Source organism: Girardinichthys multiradiatus, chromosome 11, assembly GCF_021462225.1.
Source record: "Girardinichthys multiradiatus isolate DD_20200921_A chromosome 11, DD_fGirMul_XY1, whole genome shotgun sequence".
Taxonomy (NCBI): Eukaryota; Metazoa; Chordata; class Actinopteri; order Cyprinodontiformes; family Goodeidae; genus Girardinichthys; species Girardinichthys multiradiatus.
In genome coordinates, this window is record NC_061804.1 from 39,865,869 (window position 1) to 39,884,930 (window position 19,062).

At 40.7% G+C, this 19,062-nt stretch overlaps 1 protein-coding gene across 2 annotated transcripts; it reads left to right on the forward strand.

The window, feature by feature from the left end:
* Positions 1-11: 11 nt before the first annotated feature.
* LOC124876426 (glucose-6-phosphate exchanger SLC37A4-like) lies at positions 12-18,922 on the forward strand. 2 transcript variants are annotated; one of them, XM_047379176.1, is made up of 11 exons: positions 169-353; positions 453-531; positions 777-1,174; positions 2,634-2,866; positions 10,119-10,365; positions 10,504-10,656; positions 10,737-10,822; positions 10,899-11,012; positions 11,092-11,157; positions 16,901-17,039; positions 17,144-18,922. In XM_047379176.1, the coding sequence occupies exons 3-11, from the start codon at positions 1,027-1,029 to the stop codon at positions 17,308-17,310; spliced, it is 1,353 nt and encodes a 450-aa protein (XP_047235132.1). In that variant the 5' UTR covers positions 169-353; positions 453-531; positions 777-1,026; the 3' UTR covers positions 17,311-18,922. The 2 variants fall into 2 exon arrangements, with proteins under 2 accessions (XP_047235131.1, XP_047235132.1); XM_047379175.1 differs by lacking the exons at positions 169-353; positions 453-531 and adding an exon at positions 12-138.
* The last annotated feature ends 140 nt before the right edge of the window (positions 18,923-19,062 follow it).

The window sequence follows — 19,062 nt, forward strand, 5'->3', positions numbered from 1 at the left end:
CGGACCAAACGCGCTCGTGCATTGTGTGTGTGTGTTTGCCACGTGCCTTCGCTCGCGGACGCGCTCGTTGAGCCGCAGATTCATGAGCGCGCAGCGTCCGTGTAGCGTGTATGGTACGAGCCAGAGACGTTGATGAAGGTAAGGACGGAGAGAGCAGTGTGTGTGTGTGTGTGTGTGTGTGTCGGCATCTCGAGGGCAGCGGCTCTATGAGGGGAGGTCCATGTCCGCCGAGCTGCTCGGGATTTGTACGCTAAACATTTAGGCCTAGAGACATGGAGAGGAGCAGTTGTTTCCCGCACGACCACAGTAGCCTGCTAAATATGTACCGGTTCGAAATGACACGTTTTAGCAATGTAAGGCTCTTAGTGCTTTTAATGTTTCTATGACAAAATTGGCTCCTATGCAGACAGTTTTGAAAGTTAATGTCCACTGATGCGATGTGATATTTCCAGGCTTGCTGTTTGGACCGCTCCAACCCGGTTAAAGGAGCAGTTCTGATATTTTATCCGACCGCCCCCTTGTCAGCTTCAGGTCCTTTTTATCCATAACCACATGTGCACATAAAAAAGATCTGCTTGCTTCATCATATTATCAGAACAAACATGTATAATAATTTACAGTCTGCATGTTTTATTACACTCAGCATTTCTTTTCAACATAAACATGTTTAAATATTCTTAATTTAATCACTCACAGCTGTTTTTTTGCTGGTTTGAACCCCAGCTCAGTGTAACTACTTCTTGCGTAAGTCATGTTTGGTATGCTCTCGTTTTCAGGCCGGTGTGAGGTTTCCCTTCTTGGTCCCTGTTTCCTCTGTACAAGCAACACTCTCCCAGACATACAGAGCTTCAATGCTGCAAGGAGTTCTGCTTATGGAAAACCTTTCGCCTCAACTGCCTGACTGATGCTACAGCTTGCTCCTCTGTCTGTTGCTGGCTGTGATCTGAAGGCCAGAGGACCCAAATACAGGACTACACTGAAGAAAAGGCTTTAAATATATTACTGTTTGATCAGTTGACTGTAATCATGTGTGCCACAGGCTATAGTTACTACCGTCTAGTCATCTTCCTCTGCATGTTCACTGGCTACTCACTGTATTTCTTTAACAGGAAGACATTCTCTTTTGTCATGCCCTCTGTGATGGAGGAGATAGAACTGGACAAAGATGACCTGGGTAAGGACTGAATATTGCTTTGTTTCAGTTTTGTTTCAGTTTTTTTGTTAACAGCATCATAGAACAACAGCGACCATTGCTCTTATCTGGCCATTGCTTCAGTTTGCTGCTACGCTGAACATTTTCAGGACTCGTCAGACTTTTTCTGGCTGATACGGGTTTCTGGTTTCCTATAAGGTCTGACCTCCCGATTCAGATTTTTATTTTTTTCTAAAAACTATACCACATAAAAACGAGTAAATAAAATGCTTCAGGTGCTTTGATGGTTGAAACATAAAATAAAGGAATTACAAGATTATCATCATTAATGCATTCAATTCAGTTTATTTATATAGCACCAATTCCCAAAACATGCCGTTTCAAGGCACTTTACAAAAAAAGTCAATGCACTCAAATCATAAGTACATACATTCCAACAGTCCACAGTTGCTTGCATTGTGTTGTTGTGTCTTTGCAGCAATCCCTCATACTGAGCATGCATGTTGCTACGGTGGAGAGTAAAACTCCCCTTTAACTGGAAGAAACCTCCAGCAGAACCCAGACCGTGCTTAGTATGAGTGGCAATCTGCCACGACAGACTCAGGAGTCATGTCAGATGGCCGCTCAAAGCAAATGTCTTTTAACCGTTGAGTTTTGCTAAACAAAAAAAGTAGATGCTGTTAATTAAAGTGTTTATGGACCAAAAGTGTGAGTTTTTGTTTTTGATGCACTAAAACAATAGGCAAACAACTTGATTCCCATCTTGGGCTGATTACTTGGCACTTCTGTTTTTTAGTGAAGTTTCTCGGATCTGATCATTCAAACAGCCTCACAAAGACTGTTAACAGTAGGCTACAACATTTCTGATAACGTATATTAAAAATCTGCTGGCAAATAATAAAGTGGCCACTTGGATGGACTTTAATTATCCTTTATGCTCACAGCGGAAACGCATTACATTTAAGTGACCAAGATCATTAACATCAGGCAAAAGAAAAGTCGGGCAAATATATGTTAATTGCTATCAATATTATTATTTCTAATTTTGCAGTTACATGTTTGCCTAAGATTGTGCAGTCCTGTCTGGATTGTAGTGACTATAAACTCCAAAATATTGATCTAAAGCTAAAGAAAGAGACTATTCCTTATGTTTCTTAGAAAGCATCTGGTCTAGCAACAAAGGTTGCTAGAAGATGTTAAAGTAAAGTTCAAAGAAGGTCGCTAGGGTCACTTTGAATCATCCAGGAAGGCTGAACAAAGTTTCATGACATTCAGTTGAATTCTTGGTAACGGTGAATGGATCACAAAACGTAATGGCTGCCACTTTAGGGACAATAATCATCTGAACGAAGGTTCATGGCAGTCAAAGCAGACAGTTATTTAAAAAAGCTATTGAAGAAGTTCACATAGCTAATTGCAAATGTTCCTTAAAGAGCCTGTTTGTTGCTTTAACAGTAGCTTTCACGTTTTTCCTATGCAGGTATGATCACCAGCAGTCAGACCATGGCCTATGCCATCAGTAAGTTCATCAGCGGCGTGATGTCGGATCAAATCAGTGCCCGCTGGCTTTTCTCCATCGGCCTCTTCTTGGTAGGAGGCATCAACGTAGCCTTCTCTTGGTCTTCGACAGTATCCATGTTCTCACTGCTCTGGTTCATCAACGGTCTGGGACAGGGCTGTGGGTGGCCCCCATGTGGGAAGGTGCTTCGAAAGGTAATACCATCCTACCTGTCACATCATAAATCTGAAAGCCATTAGCATTAAGAGAATGCTTATAGTTACACATATTGTAAAGCATCAACTTAAGAAGCAAGAAGGAATAGTCTGATTTGGGTGTAGCTTTGTCGGCACATGATGGGTATGTACATGTTTTGATTTGCAAGGAGCTGGGATTTCTTTATGTCGAACATCCAAGGGAATAAGTCCAGACGCACAAATCTATTGACATGAGACTGGAATTTAACCATTTTCTCCTGATCAGCCCTGTTAGGTGTTGGCACTGTTTTTTTCTATTCGTTTAATGGAAAACTGCAACCTGTCCACCACGGTCTCACCCAACCAACCGCATGCATTTAGGTGTGTCGCAAAAAAATTGGAAAACCTTGAGATATAAAGTGCCATGACTTGCCTTTTAATCACACAAATCTTTTAGATCATCAAACAAACGTTTGTATCAAATTAAGTTAACCTGAGTGAATACGAAATAGTTTTAAATGATAATTTAATTAAGTGAAAAAAGCAAGCAATTTAAAACAACCTGACAATATGTGAAAATAGTAATTCCCTCTAAACCTAATATGTTCTGGCAACCCTTGGCATCAAGCATTTGTAGTTCACACATAAATGGCCTGGTTAAGGTCGTCCACATCGTCTCAATTGGATTCAGACTTTGTCCAGGCTTTTACTAGGCCACTTTGACCACATCATTTGTTCTTTTCTGAGCCATTGCCATTAGTGGACTTGACAGTCTGCTTCTCCTGCTGCACAATCCAAGTTCGCTTTAGTTCACAAACTGTTGGCCGGACATTCTCCTTCAGGGTTTATTAGTAGAAAGTAGAATTTATTCTTTCAGTCGTTTCAAGCCTTTCTGGCCCTGAAGAAGCAAAGCATCCCCTCATCATCACAGTACTACCAGCATGTTTGACTGTTTGACATTTTGCAAATGTGGCACAGGGCTTTATGCTCTTTTTGGTCAAACACTGGTTCTCTCCCATTGACAACATTTTTGTCCAGCCACTTTGACCTTAATTGAGGCAGTGAGGCCTGCAGAGATTTTGATGTTGTTCTGGGTTCTTTTGTAACCTCCTGGATGACCCGTTGATCTACTGTCGAAGTAATTTTGGTAGGCCGACCACTGGGAATGTTCACCACTGCTGCAGGTTTTCTCCATGGGTAATGGCGCTCACTGGGGTTCACTTGAGTCCCAACGCCTTAGAGATGGCTTTGTAATCCTTTCCAGACAGATAAAAAAGCAATGACTTGATCATAGTTAATTCACGATTCTACATGGGGGGACAAGTATATTTTCACATAGGGCTGTAAATGACATGATCATTTTAAAAACAGCCTTTGTGTTTGTTCAATTTATCTTTGTCTGATTTATAAAATTACTTTGATTTGAAATGTGTAAGTAGGAGAAAAACATCACAAACAGAAGAAGACTCTAAGTGAGCAAATACTTTTCTACAGCACTGTATGCTTTGATGCATCAATAGGGATCATCTCATGTCTTCATTTTCTGTTGGATTAAAAGCCGCTACCTCTGTCAAAGAAGTTGTGGGACATTTATTTTATGTAATATCGAAAATTAGAGTTGAATTTCCGTTTTGTCCAGCCTGGTGTTTGTATTTCTAGGCATAAGGTGGTGACAACAGGAATAAATCAGTTGCCACAGTTTTAGTTTAAACAGTGAGTAAAGGAAACTAGACACAGAGCTTAAATCATAGATACAGGTCCTTCTCAAAATATTAGCATATTGTGATAAAGTTCATTATTTTCCATAATGTCATGATGAAAATTTAACATTCATATATTTTAGATTCATTGCACACTAACTGAAATATTTCAGGTCTTTTATTGTCTTAATACGGATGATTTTGGCATACAGCTCATGAAAACCCAAAATTCCTATCTCACAAAATTAGCATATCATTAAAAGGGTCTCTAAACGAGCTATGAACCTAATCATCTGAATCAACGAGTTAACTCTAAACACCTGCAAAAGATTCCTGAGGCCTTTAAAACTCCCAGCCTGGTTCATCACTCAAAACCCCGATCATGGGTAAGACTGCCGACCTGACTGCTGTCCAGAAGGCCACTATTGACACCCTCAAGCAAGAGGGTAAGACACAGAAAGACATTTCTGAACAAATAGGCTGTTCCCAGAGTGCTGAATCAAGGCACCTCAGTGGGAAGTCTGTGGGAAGGAAAAAGTGTGGCAGAAAACGCTGCACAACGAGAAGAGGTGACCGGACCCTGAGGAAGATTGTGGAGAAGGGCCGATTCCAGACCTTGGGGGACCTGCGGAAGCAGTGGAGTGAGTCTGGAGTAGAAACATCCAGAGCCACCGTGCACAGGCGTGTGCAGGAAATGGGCTACAGGTGCCGCATTCCCCAGACCTGGGCTACAGAGAAGCAGCACTGGACTGTTGCTCAGTGGTCCAAAGTACTTTTTTCGGATGAAAGCAAATTCTGCATGTCATTCAGAAATCAAGGTGCCAGAGTCTGGTAAATGGTTTACTGACCATGGTATCACTGTGCTCAATTGGCCTGCCAACTCTCCTGACCTGAACCCCATAGAGAATCTTTGGGATATTGTGAAGAGAACGTTGAGAGACTCAAGACCCAACACTCTGGATGAGCTAAAGGCCGCTATCGAAGCATCCTGGGCCTCCATAAGACCTCAGCAGTGCCACAGGCTGATTGCCTCCATGCCACGCCGCATTGAAGCAGTCATTTCTGCCAAAGGATTCCCGACCAAGTATTGAGTGCATAACTGTACATGATTATTTGAAGTTTTGATGTTTTTTGTATTAAAAACACTTTTCTTTTATTGGTCGGATGAAATATGCTAATTTTGTGAGATAGGAATTTTGGGTTTTCATGAGCTGTATGCCAAAATCATCCGTATTAAGACAATAAAAGACCTGAAATATTTCAGTTAGTGTGCAATGAATCTAAAATATATGAATGTTAAATTTTCATCATGACATTATGGAAAATAATGAACTTTATCACAATATGCTAATATTTTGAGAAGGACCTGTACATTAGATGCATCACCCACACTTGATGGAGTTTGATAGGGGTCATTTTGTGTTGGGATAAGGCTGACTGGTTGTATTATCCCAAATGCAGAGCAACTGTATGAGGACACTCTAAATCCTAACCCTCATTGTAACAGAACGTCTGGTAATATTATTTAAAGCTTCTTCTATGACCTTCATTTACTGTTTTTACCGACTGTTGGGCATTCTGGCTACTGCATGTTACACTCTCCCCCTTTATGTCCTCTGATGCCCATATAAACCTAATCATTTTCATATCCATCTATAGTCTGGGATTGGACCAGATTATGTTCTTTCCTTTTGGGTGTTTAACGTTTTTGTTATCTTATCAGTAAACATAAATAAATAAAACGGTCTTCTAGCCCTTAAAAAAATGTCAAATATGCTTGTCAGGGTTGTTTATTCAAATAAAAGCTGATGTACATTGAGCCACATCTGACATTTCACCCACTTTCCTCATTTGATTCAACTCACAGTTACCTCACAGGACTTCCTGGTATCATTTCAGATTTCCAATCATTTCCTGGGTTTTCTGCCATTAGTATGCCGCCTGGTTTATTACTGGTTATTACCTGGTTTACTACTGAAAAGGAGGGTCTCTTGATTATGTGTCTTTTGCAGCTTTTTGTTAATATCTCTTCAGCTTCACCTTACAATTAAATGTAAACTTGACAAGTACAATATTGTGAAGCTTGCAGGCCGCTCATAATGCCCGTCCATCCAGAGTCGCCACCTGCTGACAAATACATGTTTGGTGTCTTAACTGTAGGATACGGCAACCACCTGACTGTTGATGGTGGGATTATATTTGGAGGGACCGTGCCTTCTAATCACGAACCAGCGCTGACATTTAGGACTGAGGCAGCTGTGTTTGGTTTTAGCTGATCTCAGCCATCTGTATGAAGTGTTGATTGTCCAGAACAAGAGCAGGAAAGCCAGCAGCACTTTGAGAAATTAAAGGATTACCTAATAATCTTTTAAAGTCTCTTCTATAAATAGCGGTGGAATTTGTTCCAAGTATATTTGAACTCTTGGTAGGTCTGACTAATATTTAGACATTTCTGAGTCGTTTTTAAAGAAAACTAATGGATCATACTGTTTGAAACAGCTTCTGGATTCAAAGAAGCTGCCTCAACTGAAGCAGTGTTTCAAAGGTCGATAGAAAAGGTGTTGGCATGTGTTCAGTGGGTGGCGGAGGTCAGATTACAGGACAGTGTATTTATAGATAATTCTAAGTATATCTCCACAAAAGAAAAGCAAATTTGCTAAAGGGAGTCTTCCCCCTTCATTGAGAGCAAATACATTTAACAGCTCTAAATGTGCAGCACAGGTGAGTTGAAGTCGACACTATTGATCAACATGGTGTTAAAGAAGTCTGTGGCTACCTTGGGTGTATGCTTAGCGGATTCTCAAGTTACTGGGGCTCTACTGGCTGAGTATGTTGTGCAGGGGGCTTTCATGGCTGCCTTTAACTTAGTTACAGCCTGAGGGCCTGTAGCTCTTATTTCATTCTGCTTGTTCTTTGGGAGCAATAAACTAAAACTGACAAAGTTTTTAAAGAGTGAATCTGTTCATGGAACGAGGATTATAACCACAGAGCATCTTTTAACAGCAGCAGCTTTTCTTTACTTTGCGAGAACACATTTGTCCATAAGCAGAAGGACATGGCTTCATTGTAATAGCCTGAAGGAGACTGGTCCCTAAACCTGCAGTTCAAAGGTCAGCTGTATGGAGTGGGATTAATGGCTTAGCAAGGTAATTTTAGCTTCAATCCTGGGTTTTCAGTGTCAAGAACAAGGTCCAGTTTATTCCATGGTTTACACTCTTGGCAAATTACACCGGAAATCTAACTTAAACATGAACATATTATGTCTGACATCAACCATGTAAATGTTCGCTGATGAAACGGGGCAGCTGGAAAAAGGTTCAGTCACTATGTTCAGTCTGAGATTCTACAAACAAAATGTTCAATATGCTGTAATTACTTTTATTAAAAGCAGAAAACAAGCTGCTGAAATAATAAAGCATATTGATTTTTTTTCAGTTATAATAATCTCATCTCTACCATGTGCATGTTTGTAGATTTTAGACTTAAATAAAAAATTTAGAATAAGCACTGCCAGTTGTATTAGTAGTTTCCAGCTGCTTATTGTGCAGAATAGCACCTAATGGCCAGTCTGTCACTTATAGATTAAAACTGGTACAACAAGGTAATTTTAGCTAGTCAGGCTATCTACTCAGCTAGAGCCTGCAGTCAGCTGGTAAGATGATATGTAGCTGGCCAACTAGTTTTAACACAACATTTTTAGGAAGAGTTATTGATTTTTTTCCTTCAATTAGCATGATTGGAATGTCCTTCTTTTTCATGACCAGAAATATTTCCAAAGAGCCACATTTCTCTTATTGTCAGTGAGGGTAAAGTGCATCATTGGTCTTTCAGCCAGCTGATTGCCAATGTGCAGCAACAGGCAGGAAAAGGGCAGCGATAAATTACTCTATACTGCATGCAGCTGGGAAAACGCTGGTAACTCTGACACTTTCTTTGGCGTTTTCGGAAAAAGTTAGCGATTTTAAAATAAGAATCTAGATAAAGGTAACTGCCATCGCTTTCTCAAGTCCTGATGTAAGCCTTCTGGTGTAGATGTTTGTTTTTTTAAATAAACGAGACTAAATCATGTTCATTGTTGCAACATCCTGTATGGTATCTTTGTTTCCTTCTTATGTTGCCACTAAAGGTTACCTGTCTGAATTAACCTCATGTTGTAGATCTTCACCAACCCCTGTAATGATGCCGATTATATACTTAATAAGTCAGCCATGTTTTGTAACTTTAGATATGAGGATATTGATGTCAAATGAATAGTGTCTAATTAATCAGCTGTCCAGTTAACATCATGAACAAGTATAAAAATAATTACCCATAACAATTTTTTATTTCATTTAATAATTAAAATATGAAGTTTATACTGAAAACAACTAAACCTTTTTGGGTGTTCTTTGAAATGAAGCTTAAGTGAAATTCGCTGGCATTTCCTGGTGTACAGCCCTTCTTATGTCTCCACATTGGATTTTAGTCTGGTTGGGATCTGGATCTTCAATGAGCGAAGTCTTGCTGATGGTCAGTTAATCAGTGTATTTGATCATCAAAGCCTAGCTGACTTGCATTTTCATTTTCATGGGAGCTGTACAGTACCTTGCAAGTATTATTGTTATTTATATTCTGTAAGTGTTCATATTTTCCACATTCTGTTTCATTATAGCCACAAATTTCAATTTATTTCCTTGGAATTTTATGTGACAGACCAAAACTAAGTTGTGAATATTAAGTGAAAATGAAGAAAAATGATTCATTTTATGTATTTATTTTTTTTTTTGAAGAAGTTGGTCTGAATTTGTGTTAGGTCCACTGAAACACTTTATAAATTTGCTGCAATTGGAGTGTAGACAAAATCTATTACCAATTGTTCATTTAGAAATAGCTCATGCTCAGTCAGATAGGATAGAGAACATCTTTGAACAGAAGTTATCAAGTCTTTCCACAGATTCTCAGTTGGATTAAAGTCTGGACTTTAACTAGGCCATTCTAACACATGAATGGCATTTGATCAAAACCATTGTTGCTCGGGTTGTATCTTTAGGGTTGTTGAAAGGTCAGCCTCCACCCTAGATTCAAGTCTTTGCTGCTTCTAAAAGCTTTTCTTCCTTTATTCGCATAAAGTCTGACCAGTTTCCTTGTCTCCACTGAAGAAAACAGCCCACAGTAATATTCTGCCATGACCATGCTTCACTGAGGAGATGGTGGTTTCAGGGTGGTGTGTAGTTAGTTTGCCTCCACACTAAGTATTATACATGTAGCTAAACACCTTCCTCATGTTTACTGTCTCCTCTACATAGATTGGGGCAAACTACCAACAGAATTTTTTATGGTTCTGTTTTTGTGGTTGTAATACATGTGAAAATGTGTGTGAATATTTAAGCAAGGTACTTTAAGGGCAAACAAAGTTTTTTACAAACCTTCTCCACTGTTCTCATGAAGTGGATTACCTGATTTAATATATTGAACAAATAATATTTGCCTAACTTCAAGAATTGCCTTGAAAATAGATTTTCTGTTTTCTGGGACAGGTGTACTGGCTCTGATATAAAGGACCTTAAATGACTCTATGTGTCTCTCCACAGTGGTATGAGCCATCCCAGTTTGGAACATGGTGGTCTGTGCTCTCCTGCAGCATGAACCTGGCTGGTAGTCTGGGTCCTCTCCTGGTCACGGTGCTCCTGCAGTACTACGACTGGAGGACAATTCTGGCCATGTCTGGCATATTCTGTGCTGCTTTCTCATTCGTTTGTCTGGTATTTGTAAAGAATGAGCCAAAGGACGTGGGGCTTCCCAGCATCGAAGCTACAGCTAAGAAGGGTGCGAAAGGAGGTAAGCAAAATACAGAGCTTCTCTAAGGAAATACATTGCCATAGTTTATAGATGGCAATTCTTTATAAGGTGTAACTAAGATGTTTTACAGTGACTATGCAGTGTGACTGGTTGACCTCTTTTCTTTGTGTTCTGAAGCCAACAGCGAGAGCACCCTGAGCGAATTCCTCCTCTCTCCCTTCCTGTGGGTTCTGTCTCTGGGCTACTTGGTCGTGTTTGGGGTAAAAACGGCTGCCACTGACTGGGGACAGCTGTTCCTCATGCAGGAGAAAGGCCAAACTGCTCTCATGGGTGTGATTTGGGGTTTCTTGCCTCATCTTTGATTGTTAGTTTAACCTATCTGGTGCTGACTGGAGCTCTGTTACTAACAGGCAGCACCTACATGAGTGCATTGGAGGTGGGGGGTTTCGTTGGCAGCCTCTCAGCAGGTTTAATTTCGGACAGAGCCGTAGCCAAGGTGAGTGCCACAAACTATTGGAGTTGTGGTTTCAGCTCGAATGTTGCTAAAATGTTTTCCCTTTGTGTGTCCTTAGAAAGGCTTGAGCACTCATGGCAACCCCCGTCACGGCCTGCTCATTCTGATGATGGCTGGCATGTATGTGTCCATGTATCTGTTCAGAGTGACCATCACACCTGAAATACCAAAGGTAATCCTTATACTTAACATTATAATGTAAAATGTGTAAAATGTACATGTGCCTGTTTGAAAAAAATGTTTATCTTTAGGAGGCTCCTCTTTGGGTTCAAGTCCTCCATCCAGTGTCTGTTCTGCTTGGAGTGTCAGAGAAAGAGGTACATTCTTAAATATGTTTACTTTCTGTTGGTGATAATACCTGCATTATTTACAGTTTCTTCTTTCTCCTTAAAGTTTTCCACATTTTGTCACATCACAACCAAAAACTTAAGTATACTTTATTGGGATTTTATGTGACAACGACACAAAGCAGTTCCTAATTGTGAAGTGAAAGGAAAATTGTAGATGGTTTTCAAAGCTTTGTTACAATTAAAGTCTAACATTTGTTGCACACTTGTATTCAGCCCTCCTGAGCAAATATGTTGTTGAGCCGCCTTTTGTTGCCGTTATTGCTTCAAGTGTCTCACATATACAGGTCCTTCTCAAAATATTAGCATATTGTGATAAAGTTAATTATTTTCTATAATGTAATGATGAAAATTTAACATTCATATATTTTAGATTCATTGCACACTAACTGAAATATTTCAGGTCTTTTATTGTCTTAATACAGATGATTTTGGCATACAGCTCATGAAAACCCAAAATTCCTATCTCACAAAATTAGCATATTTCATCCGACCAATAAAAGAAAAGTGTTTTTAATACAAAAAACGTCAACCTTCAAATAATCATGTACAGTTATGCACTCAATACTTGGTCGGGAATCCTTTTGCAGAAATGACTGCTTCAATGCGGCGTGGCATGGAGGCAATCAGCCTGTGGCACTGCTGAGGTCTTATGGAGGCCCAGGATGCTTCGATAGCGGCCTTTAGCTCATCCAGAGTGTTGGGTCTTGAGTCTCTCAACGTTCTCTTCACAATATCCCACAGATTCTCTATGGGGTTCAGGTCAGGAGAGTTGGCAGGCCAATTGAGCACAGTGATACCATGGTCAGTAAACCATTTACCAGTGGTTTTGGCACTGTGAGCAGGTGCCAGGTCGTACTGAAAAATGAAATCTTCATCTCCATAAAGCTTTTCAGCAGATGGAAGCATGAAGTGCTCCAAAATCTCCTGATAGCTAGCTGCATTGACCCTGCCCTTGATAAAACACAGTGGACCAACACCAGCAGCTGACACGGCACCCCAGACCATCACTGACTGTGGGTACTTGACACTGGACTTCTGGCATTTTGGCATTTCCTTCTCCCCAGTCTTCCTCCAGACTCTGGCACCTTGATTTCCGAATGACATGCAGAATTTGCTTTCATCCGAAAAAAGTACTTTGGACCACTGAGCAACAGTCCAGTGCTGCTTCTCTGTAGCCCAGGTCAGGCGCTTCTGCCGCTGTTTCTGGTTCAAAAGTGGCTTGACCTGGGGAATGTGGCAGCTGTAGCCCATTTCCTGCACACGCCTGTGCACGGTGGCTCTGGATGTTTCTACTCCAGACTCAGTCCACTGCTTCCGCAGGTCCCCCAAGGTCTGGAATCGGCCCTTCTCCACAATCTTCCTCAGGGTCCGGTCACTTCTTCTCGTCGTGCAGCGTTTTCTGCCACACTTTTTCCTTCCCACAGACTTTCCACTGAGGTATCTTGATACAGCACTCTGGGAACAGCCTATTTGTTCAGAAATGTCTTTCTGTGTCTTACCCTCTTGCTTGAGGGTGTCAATAGTGGCCTTCTGGACAGCAGTCAGGTCGGCAGTCTTACCCATGATTGGGGTTTTGAGTGATGAACCAGGCTGGGAGTTTTAAAGGCCTCAGGAATCTTTTGCAGGTGTTTAGAGTTAACTCGTTGATTCAGATGATTAGGTTCATAGCTCGTTTAGAGACCCTTTTAATGATATGCTAATTTTGTGAGATAGGAATTTTGGGTTTTCATGAGCTGTATGCCACAATCATCCGTATTAAGACAATAAAAGACCTGAAATATTTCAGTTAGTGTGCAATGAATCTAAAATATATGAATGTTAAATTTTCATCATTACATTATGGAAAATAATTAACTTTATCACAATATGCTAATATTTTGAGAAGGACCTGTAAATGGCTGGGGCCATGGTTTCCTCTGACTGCACCCTGTTTAAGCTGTCTGCATATTCGACAGAACATTCTTAAGGAAAATGAACTCTGAAATGTTTATCTTCTACCTACTGTATTTATTATGTCCATATCTATCTTTCTTTTTTCTTTTCTCTATCATGTATGTATTTAATTACCAAGCTCATTCTTATAGATCCAGGGGGATAATTTCACCTCCGACAGCCAAGCCAGGTCAAAAACCTTTATTCGATGGTGACTGGACTTTAGCTGCATGTCAGGGGCAGGGCATGAAACACTTGGGCTAATTTGTGTACTTTTACTTTTGCCATATAGGGGCGGGCGGTGTGGTTGGCGGGGCGCCCCTCTTAAATAGTGGTAGGGGCAATGCTGCAGGTGCTTCCTCAAATTAGAAATATTCCTGCTGCAGGCCTTGCACATTGCATCACAAATATTGCAGCGAGCATAATCTGCACCGCATTTTGAAAAGTGCAACCATACTTTTGAGTGCTTTCTATCAGCCATGCTTGTTTTGTTGGTACCAGCGGCTACTGACATCATTACGCTGTTGTGCGTGCAATGCTGTGTTCATGTCCGGCATGGAAAATCGCCCACACTTCCACTGCCTCAGTGTCACAATGATGTGTTTAGGTACCAAAACATGGTATTATTAGATTTTACGTGAATCGGTACATTTAGGCTAGGATTTAAATAGTTCATCTGACCAGAGCACCGTCTTTCACATGTTGTTGATGTGTCCCCTTCATGGCTTTTGGTAAAAGAGACTTTGTATGGTTTCTTTCAACAATAGCTCTTTCTTCTTTTAACTGTTCTACATTGGCCATATTTGTAGACTGCACAACCAATGTCAACAGATTCTTCCACCTGAACTGTAAATCTCTGCAGCTCCTCCAGAATTACTGTGGGCCTGTTGGCTCCTTCTCTCCCTAATGCTCCCCTAGCCCAGCCTGTCACACTGAGCCTGGTTCTGCTGGAGGTTTCTTCCTGTTAAAAGGGAGTCTTTCCTCTCCACTGTCGCTACATGCATGCTCAGTATGAGGGATTGCTGCAAAGTCAGCGCCAGTGACTGTCCACTGTGGCTACAATGCAGTCGATGCAATCTGCTGGGTTTCCTTAGACAGAAAAACTTTTTATCCAATTTGAATAAATAACTGAATCTGACTGCACTTTTTGATAGTTAGGATTAATTGGTATGTATGTACTTGACTTGAAATCTATATGATTCAATTAAATTAGCCCATTTTAAAGTTACCCACCTTTCACACAATGCAACAGGAAACAACTCTCCAATTATTTTTACCTCTGCTTTCCTCCCTCCCTGTTTGTTTTTAGTAAGGGGGAGTCAGGTTTAGCCTAAATCGGCTCAGTTATGGTTCAGGTGCAAACACACCCTCCATTTCTGCTACCTGTATGACCCCTTCTCTTTTCCAATGGTTATAATCAATCTGACAGAGAGAGGTATCCCAATCATTGTGGTTTTTAGTATAACAATGGCCACCAGTGGGCTCTAGATGGACAAACGTTTATCAGTGTATTATTTTACTTAGTACAGCTACACATAGCCAATTCTAAAATGGCCAAACTCTAACACTCAGTAGTTTAATCTAACCTCCCCAACAATCCCCCACCATTCCAAACCCTTTGTGAAGTGCCTTGAGACAATGTGTGTTGTGAATTGGCATTATATAAATAAAACTGAATTGAATTGAATAATATATTGAACAGAGCTCTGTGAGATGTTTTGGGATATTGTTTTAGAACCAAAGTCGGATTTAAACTTCACCACAACCTTTTCACTGACCTGTCTGCAGTTCCTTGGTCTTCATGATTGTGTTTGTTCTCTGATGTTCTCTAACAAACCTCTGAGACCTTCAGATGTATTTATACACTGCTCAAAAATAAAGGGAACACGTAAACAACACAATATAACTCCAAGTAAATCAAACTTCTGTGAAATCAAACTGTCCACTTAGGAAGCAACACTGATTGATAATACATTTCACATGTTGTTGTTCAAATGGAATAGACAACAGGAGGAAATCTTTGGCGATTAGCAAGACACACTCAATAAATGAGTGGTTCTGCAGGTGGGGACCACAGACCACTTCTCAGTACCGATGCTTTCTGGCTGATGTTTTGGTCACTTTTGAATGTTGGTGGTGCTTTCACACTCATGGTAGCATGAGACGGACTCTACAACCCACACAAGTGGCTCAGGTAGTGCAGCTCATCCAGGATGGCACATCAATGTGAGCTGTGGGAAGAAGGTTTGCTGTGTCTGTCAGCATAGTGTCCAGAGCCTGGAGGCTCTACCAGGAGACAGGCCAGTACACCAGGAGACGTGGAGGAGGCCGTAGGAGGGCAACATACCAGCAGCAGGACCACTACCTCCGCCTTTGTGGAAGGAGGAACAGGAGGAGCACTGCCAGAGCCCTGCAAAATGACCTCCAGCAGACCACAAATGTGCATGTGTCTGCACAAACGGTTAGAAACCGACTCCATGAGGATGGTATGAGGGCCCGACGTCCACAAATGGTGGTTGTGCTCACAGCCCAACACCGTGCAGGACGCTTGGCATTTGCCAGAGAACACCAGGATTGACAAATTCGCCACTGGCGCCCTGTGCTCTTCACAGATGAAAGCAAGTTCACACTGAGCACATGTGACAGACGTGAGAAAGTCTGGAGACACCGTGGAGAGCCATCTGCTGCCTGCAACATCCTTCAGCATGACCGGTTTGGCAGTGGGTCAGTAATGGTGTGGGGTGGCATTTCTTTGGAGGGTCACACGGCCCTCCATGTGCTCGCCAGAGGTAGCCTGACTGCCATTAGGTACCGAGATGAGATCCTCAGACCCCTTGTGAGACCATATGCTGGTGCGGTTGGCCCTGGGTTCCTCCTAATGCAGGACAATGCTAGACCTCATGTGGCTGGAGTGTGTCGGCAGTTCCTGCAAGATGAAGACATTGAAGCTATGGACTGACCCGCCCGTTCCCCAGATCTGAATCTGATTGAGCACATCTAGGACATCATGTCTCGCTCCATCCACCAACGTCACGTTGCACCACAGACTGTCCAAAAGTTGGGGGATGCTTTAATCCAGGTCTGGGAGGAGATCCATCAGGAGACCATCCACCATCTCATCAGGAGCATGCCCAGGCATTGTAGGGAGGTCATACAGACACATGGAGGTCACACACAATACTGAGCCTCATTTTGACTTGTTTTAAGGACATTACATCAAAGTTGGATCAGCCTGTAGTGTGTTTTTCCACTTTAATTTGTGTGTGACTCCAAATCCAGGCCTCCATTGGTTAATAAATTTGATTTCCATTGATGATTTTTGTGTGATTTTGTTGTCAGCACATTCAACTTTGTACCAAACAAAGTATTCAATTATAATATTTCATTCATTCAGATCTAGGATGTGTTATTTGAGTGTTCCCTTTATTTTTTTGAGCAGTGTAGTTAAATGCAATTACACGCAGAAGGACTTTATCTACTAATTAAGTGACTTGTGAAGGCTGCATTGCAATTAATTTAGATGTATCAGAGTAAAGGAGGCTGAATACAAATACAAGCCATAATTTTCATATTTCTATTTGGGAGAAATTTTAAAACTGTATCCTTTTCCCTCCACTTTGAAATGATATGCTACTTTGTGTTGCTCTGTCACATAAAATCCCAATAGAATACATTCGACCACAAAGATTTAAATTTGACAGAATATTAAAACGTTCAAGTGTTGTAAATACTTCTGGAAGGAAGAAACATTTGTTTTTAATGTTTGTTTCACTGACAGATTTGGATTCTCTTCCTTGGTGCCATGTTTGGGTTTTCTTCTTATGGACCTATTGCCTTGTATGGAGTGATAGCAAGTGAAAGTGCTCCTTCTAATTTCTGTGGAACGTCTCATGCGGTTGTTGCGCTGATGGCAAATGGTAAGCTGCTGGTTCACATGACCAGAAATAATAAATAATAATAGCCTTTTGTGTTACAAAGCTGACTCTTTCATATGACTAAAGTGGGTTTGTGTTTGCTACAGTGGGGGCTTTCATGGCAGGGCTTCCCTTTAGCACCATTGCCAAGCAGCACAGCTGGGACATGGCCTTCTGGGTAGCTGAAGTTTTAATGGGCATCACCACCATCGCATTCTTCCTGGTGCGTAACATGCGTACCAAAATGGGACGGATTGCAGAGAAAATGGACTAGTGCCCACTGTCGCACGACAATTTACAGAATACAGCACAATGACTGAACTGGAGTTTTATTAAACAGAGTACTGTCAAACACATTTTAATCTGAAGGTGTCTTTCCATCATAAAAAGCTTTCTAGATACTCTTGAGGGCTGTAACCTAATCACTTTATATTTGTAATGAGATAGTCACTTATGCAAAGATTTAATCTTCACCAGCACGCAGTAGGTCTACATCATGAAAATAAATATATTCAGATATATTTATTTTATATATACATTGCATATAGAGCATACTTAAAGATTCCTCTCAATTCTTTACACATCTTTCTAATGTGAAGAATTTTTAAGTTGCTTGATGACGGATGCATTTTTAAGAAAACCACATACATGTCTTTAATGATCTGCTGCTTTTTCCCAAGACAAATTGTTTGTGCTGCTAGACTTCACCTAAAGAATGTTGCTAAACATCACCTAGGGTTTTAGTCAGATGTTTAGAGTCACTCATTATGGACATGAATGTCCTATAGATTATGGGCTTCAACTTTGCTTCAACACAACTAAATCAAAAAATAGGTCATTTTTGGGTCTCTTTACATGATTCCATGCAGAGGTGATAATTCAGCCATTTAATATGCATATTTTGGACCAGCAAAACATCTAAAACCTGCAGTAGCCTCTGAGGACTGGAATTTGAGACCCTTCAACCAAGGTGCTTAAAACATTCAAATCTGGTTTGGAATAATTAATGCAGAGCAAAATTAAGGTTCTCGAATGGCTTTCTCCAAACCCCTACCTTAACTGAAAATTTATGATTTATGTTTAAAAGCTGGGTTTTGTCAGGAAACCAAGCAGTTTAAATGAGCTCCACCAAATCCTGCTAAGAACATTGGCCACATATCCAGTCGCAAGCAGGATCTAGTTGAAAGCTACCAAAAGCATGTGACTGAGGAGCACCTTGCTGACAGACATTTAATCAGATACCAGTGTTGGTGTATTTGATCCCGGGTGGACTACAGAAAACGCACGATAAAGGTTTACATGTGTAACCTATTTTAAAAAAGTCATTTTAGTTGTATAATCATCCAGTTTGGGAAAAGAATGGTTCAAATAAATAATAAGAAGCCCAAAATGAAAACAGTCATGCCTATGATTGGTGAATGTAAACTTCTGACTGAAGTTGTTTATACTACATAATCTGACATCTGTGTTGTGTAGGGTATTTGTTTTAACAGTGGAGTCTGTCTCATCATTCAGTTCTTCAAGACCTCTTTGTAAAACCCAGTAGATTCCATATTTAACAGGTATGTTGTAAACATTTCATTTGGTTTTTAAAATTTGTTGGATGAACCCCAAAATGATCCAGTCTTCTGAGGTCAGTTCAGCTTCCTGAGCTGACATGTTTTTTTTTTAACAAAAGGGGCATATTTATTACTCAACAGGTGATTTTCCTTCCATTATGGTGGTCTACAGAAGTTACATCAATCCATTCATCTCATCTTAAAATGAAGTCTTTTGATAAATTTCATTAAGATCTACACAGACGTATTTCTGTCTTTCTGTAAGTTTGTATTAACAAACTTGAGATACATTAAACTCTAAAGAATAAATTAAAGGATACATGTCAAGTTTTCTTTCATTTGTCTTTATCTACAAAGCTTTCTGTTTTTCATTTCTGCTCTTGGTCACACCTACAGAAGGTGGAGGGTTCTTAGTTTCATATCTGGTTCTTTTTTCCCTAATGTCCCGGAATTCGTACGTAGTCTGG